The 4,736-nt window shown below is 63.8% G+C and overlaps 1 protein-coding gene across 2 annotated transcripts in view; it reads right to left on the bottom strand.

The window, feature by feature from the left end:
* Nucleotides 1–4,736, bottom strand: part of FAM131A (family with sequence similarity 131 member A) — a 12,813-nt gene that overhangs the window by 3,405 nt on the left and 4,672 nt on the right. For both annotated transcript variants that reach the window (XM_025195873.1, XM_025195870.1), the window contains exon 4: nt 1,460–1,588. In XM_025195873.1, the coding sequence (XP_025051658.1) occupies nt 1,460–1,588 (129 nt within the window). The remainder of the gene's footprint in view (nt 1–1,459; nt 1,589–4,736) is intronic.

Here is a 4,736-nt window from a genome sequence, read left to right as displayed (position 1 = left end):
CCCTCCCCCCTGGCACCCCCTTCTTCCCCAACTCAGCAGCAGCCAGCTCTGGGCATAGCTGTGGGAGGGACCCCACAAGCCAGAGGCCCCACATTGCTGGGGCGGGGGGCATGCAGCCGGGCATAGCCCAGCCCCAGAGGTGTGGGAATGCCAAGCTGGCCAGGTCAGGGCCGTGTCACAGGCCAAGGTCAGACTCTAGAGACCTGGCAGTGATGCTGCTGCCAGCCCCAGTCACAGAAACCATTGCAACAACCTACTGATGGGCCTCCAGCAGGGCTGGGCCAGGCTCCCACCCCCAGGTCCATGGCCGGGCAAGCTGTGGGGACTCAGCACAGCCCCTGCCCCAGCTGCCCTCTCTGCTCCCTCTATCTTGGCATGGGCAGTGCCACGGCTCCTGCATGCCCCAGGGATGTGCCGAGCCAGGGGCCCGCACTCAGGCCTCCCCACAGCCGCACGCAGAGAGTGCAGATGCCCCGTGCACTTCCACCCACGCAGCAGGCAACCAGTGGCCCAAGGCAGGAGGGAGGCTGAAGCCACCCCCGGGAGTCCACGATGAAAGGAAAGACCACTGGCTCAAGGCACCCTCAGGGCTGCCAGCAGCCAAGCTGCCCTGGAGCTGGGACACTGGGGATAGGACAGCTGGGGTGGCCCCTGGCTGGATGAGCTGGGGCTGCAGAGCAGGCAGGGATCCTGCCCCACTGCCCCTCCCTCATGCCCCGGGCCCCTGCCACGGCCCTGCCAGGGGAGGCCTGGAGCCCATGGCGTGGGCACAGGGCCCCCCGCTGAGCAGCTCCCATGCCCTGCACCATGCCCGCAAACCCAGGCAGAGCAGGTGTCCCCATCCCCTGCTCTTCCCCCTCCCTCACAGTAGCAAAGAGTAATTAGCCCCTTCGTCAGGCAGATTATTGCTGACGGCTTTGATATGCAAATGGCCCAAGATTAGTCGGCGTCTAATTACTGCGAGAAAAGGCCTTTGTTTGCACGGAAGGACACAGATTACACGCCTGGCCAGGCCACGTGTGGGTGCCGCTGCGTGTGCCAAGGCACGAGGGTCGCGGCAGAGCTGAGCGTGCAGTGCCGGAGCGGCCAGGCACCTGTGGGAAAGAGGCAGCTGAGAGCCTGACACCCACGGGCAGCCTTGGCCCCGACAGCGCAGCTCAGCACCTGGCGCTGTGGGGGTGGATGGTGGCAGCTCAGGGGAAGAGGGGAGCCCTGGGGCTCTTGCAGGCCCATGTCCAGGAGGGGGTGCTGCGCGGCACAGAGGGACCAGGGCTCCCCAGCCATGCCCACTGTATGGCCCGCGCACCGCCGGGGTCTGTCTGGCCCTGGGAGCAATCACAGGCTGGGGCTGCAGCACTGACTCCAGGGGGTGGGGGGCACCATCCAGGCAACCCCAAGTCGGTGCCCCCCTAGCTACACTGTGACTGGCGATACCCGTGCCCCCACGCCTGCTCCTCACCAGCTGGCTGGGCGCTGTCGGTGCTGATGGCGAAGTCCTCGTCATAGGACTCGTCGTTGGAATCGTCCCCGTCCACAGACGACCAGGCCCGCAGCTTGGCCTCTGCGATGGCGAACTGCTCCGCTACCCCTGGGGGTGGGGGGAGACACCTGTCAATCATCCTCACCTAGCAAGGGGGTGCTAAGGGAAGCAGGGGGCACTGCATAACGGGGCTTTTGCCTGGGCTGCTGGTGCCTGGCATGAACACCAGGACAGCCTGGCACACAGGGTCATGCCCAGGAGAGGCGATGGCTGCTGAATGTGCCCCCAGCCCTGGTGATGGGAGCAGGGGATGAGGCAGGGTAGCAGAGCAAGGGCCCACCCCCCAATCTGGAGGATCCCGAAGCAAGATACAGCTCCCCTCTGCTCCCCAGCCAGGCACCAGGCTCCCGGTGTGAAGGTGCCAGCACTGCACAGGGGGAGAAGGAGTGGGTGCGGGGCACCTGGACTTAAGGACAGGGTGACGTCTCCACACCAGGCAGGATGGGCCCTTTCGTCATCAGCGCTGTGCCAACCCGGTCATTAAGGAGCCTCTCGAGTGGCTAATTCGGGGCTGCAGCTGCCTCCGTGCGTCACCGCCCCAGCGTGGGGGGGGCGGGGGGTGGAGGGGGGTTGGGACCTACTGTGGCACCCCAGGAGCTAGCACCAAGGCACAGTCCTGGCTTGGGGTGGGAAAGGGGTCCCTAGACAACACCCCTCCCCAGGCACACCAGGCCCCACTGGCTGGCCAGGCCCGCCTGGGGGGGCATCTGGGGGGGCTATTGCAAAGGCTTCTGGGAAGGATCTAGGGCCTGCTCAGCTCTGGCCTTCGCTCAGCCTGGGGGGTCTTCTCCCTGCCCCACTGCAAAGTCCCCGCATCTCCCCTAGCAGAGGAGTTGTGCTCTGGGCCACAGCTCCACCCTAGGCCACGGTGCCAGCTTGGCCATGTGGACATGCCATGCCCAGGAGCCCTGGGGACCTGCCAGCATGGCTCCCTGGAGAGGGCAGGAAGAAGTGGCATGGCCAAGCAGAGACAATGCTGGCTGCAGGAGGGTGAAGGCTGGGAGTGACCTGTGCAGCTAGTGCCCGGGCTCCCAGCCTGCCCTGGCATGGTAGCCACCTCCCTCGGAGGGTGTGCACTGGGACCGCCCTTCCTGCCCTGCCCCTGAGCTCCCAGACTGGCCACTGAACCAGTGGCCAAGCTCCTAGGGCTTTTAGAAATAAATGACTTCATACAGCCACACCCAGAATGGCACACCCCACGCACTGCACAGTACTACACATGCCAGGCACAGCACTGCACAGCACTGCCTGCAGCTGCAGCTGCGTCTGCATCCACTGCACAACACTGCACGTGCCATACACTACACTGCACAGATCTGCACCCACTACACAACATAGCACTGCCTGTGCGTGCACCCATTGCACAACACTGCACATGGCATATGCTACACTGCACAGGTCTGCACTCAATGCATGGTGCAGCACGCACCACACTGCGGGCTGGCACCCACTACACTGCACACATCAGGGACAGCCCTGTGTGGGTCTGCACCACTGCACAACACTGCCTGCATCTGCATCCACTGTGCAACACTGCACATGGCATAGGCTGCACCACACAGGTCTGCACCCACTGCACAGCCCTGCCCACACCGTACACTACACTGCACAAATGTGCACCCATTACACAGCACAGCACTGCCTGTGTATGCACCCGCCCGTGCCATACACTGCACTGCACAGGTCTGCACCCCCTAGATAGTGCAGCATGCACCACACTGCATAGGTCCGCACCCACTGCACTTCACCGACTACATAATACACTGCACAGGTCTGCACCCAACTCTACAGCAATGCATACACAGTGCAACACCCCACACAGATCTGCACCCACAGCACAGCACATGCCATGCACTGCACTGCAGGGATCTGCATCCACTGCACACCACTGCACATGTCGCCTGCTGCACTGCACAGGTCTGCACCACTGCACCGCATGGCACTGCCTGGGTCTGCACCCATTGCACAGCTCTGCACATGACATACACTACACTACACAGGTCTACACCCACTACACAGCACTGCCCACACCACACACTGCAGGAGTCTGCACCCAGTGTACAGCACTGCATACACCATGCAACACACCACACAGGCCTGGACCCATTGCACAGCAAAGCACATGCCATGCACTGCACGGCACAGGTCCGCACACTGCAGTAAAATACCATGTGCCTACCCCCTGGGCACACTGCACACGCCCCTGAAACCTCTGCACTGAACTGCACTCCCATGTCACCCCCACCCCTGCACAGTGATGCCTGGATCTGCACACCCCTGGCTGGCACTGCGCAGGCCTGCAGGCCCCTTTGCAAAAGCTGCACAGAACTACACAGTCATGCCCAGCACTGCACACACCATGCACTACACTGCACGCCTGCCCCACGCCTAGCACAGCACAGCCCTGCACAGGATTGCACACACCACCACTCTGCACACACACACGCACACACCCTCCACCGCACTGCGCTCCCAGCTGACTCATGGCTGGGGCATATCTCCCCTCCCTGCGCAGCTCTGGGGCTGCCGGCCCGGTGCCGGGCTGTGCAGATGGATGCTCCAATCAGGCCTGGTGAGCTCCGTGCTGTAGCCTCTCTGCACTCCGCCCCATATCGCCAGGCCACCCTGTGGCCCCCCGAGGCAGGCTGGGCTCCGTGGTGACAGCCACGTCCCATGACAGCGCACTTGAGTGACAGGGCTGCAGTGGGGGATACTGGGAGCTGCCTGAGCAGGGTGCATCACCCCACCCTGTGCACAGCTGGTGTTGTCCATCCTTCCCAAGCATCTCCAGGCCCCCCGGGGCTCCCAGCAATGGAGAGGCAGGCAGAAGGACCCTCCATGAATCCCCCCTCCCCCCCGAGGAGGCTGGGCCCTGCTCTGCTGTGGCCACCCAGACCCACAGGCAACGGGCACCAGAGACAGCAAAAAGCAGGGTGGGCTTGTGCAGGGGAGCCTGACTGGGGGGCTGGGAGTGGGCAGTGCCCACTGTCCTGATCCCTGGGTCTGGGGAGCACAGCCATGCCCAGGCTGGGGAGGGGGCACCATTCAAGACTCAGCCCTCAGGATCTGGGGGAAATGAGGGGATGCCCCCAACCCTCCTCCCTCCATCCCTGCTGGGCCCAGACAGGGCAGGGCACTCACCTCTTGCCACTGCTTTAGTGGCAGTGGGGCACCCACCAGGAGGGAGGAACACCAG

The sequence above is a fragment of the Alligator sinensis genome, unplaced genomic scaffold, assembly GCF_000455745.1.
Source record: "Alligator sinensis unplaced genomic scaffold, ASM45574v1 scaffold301_2, whole genome shotgun sequence".
Classification (NCBI taxonomy): Eukaryota; Metazoa; Chordata; order Crocodylia; family Alligatoridae; genus Alligator; species Alligator sinensis.
This window is presented reverse-complemented; position numbering and strand designations above follow the sequence as displayed.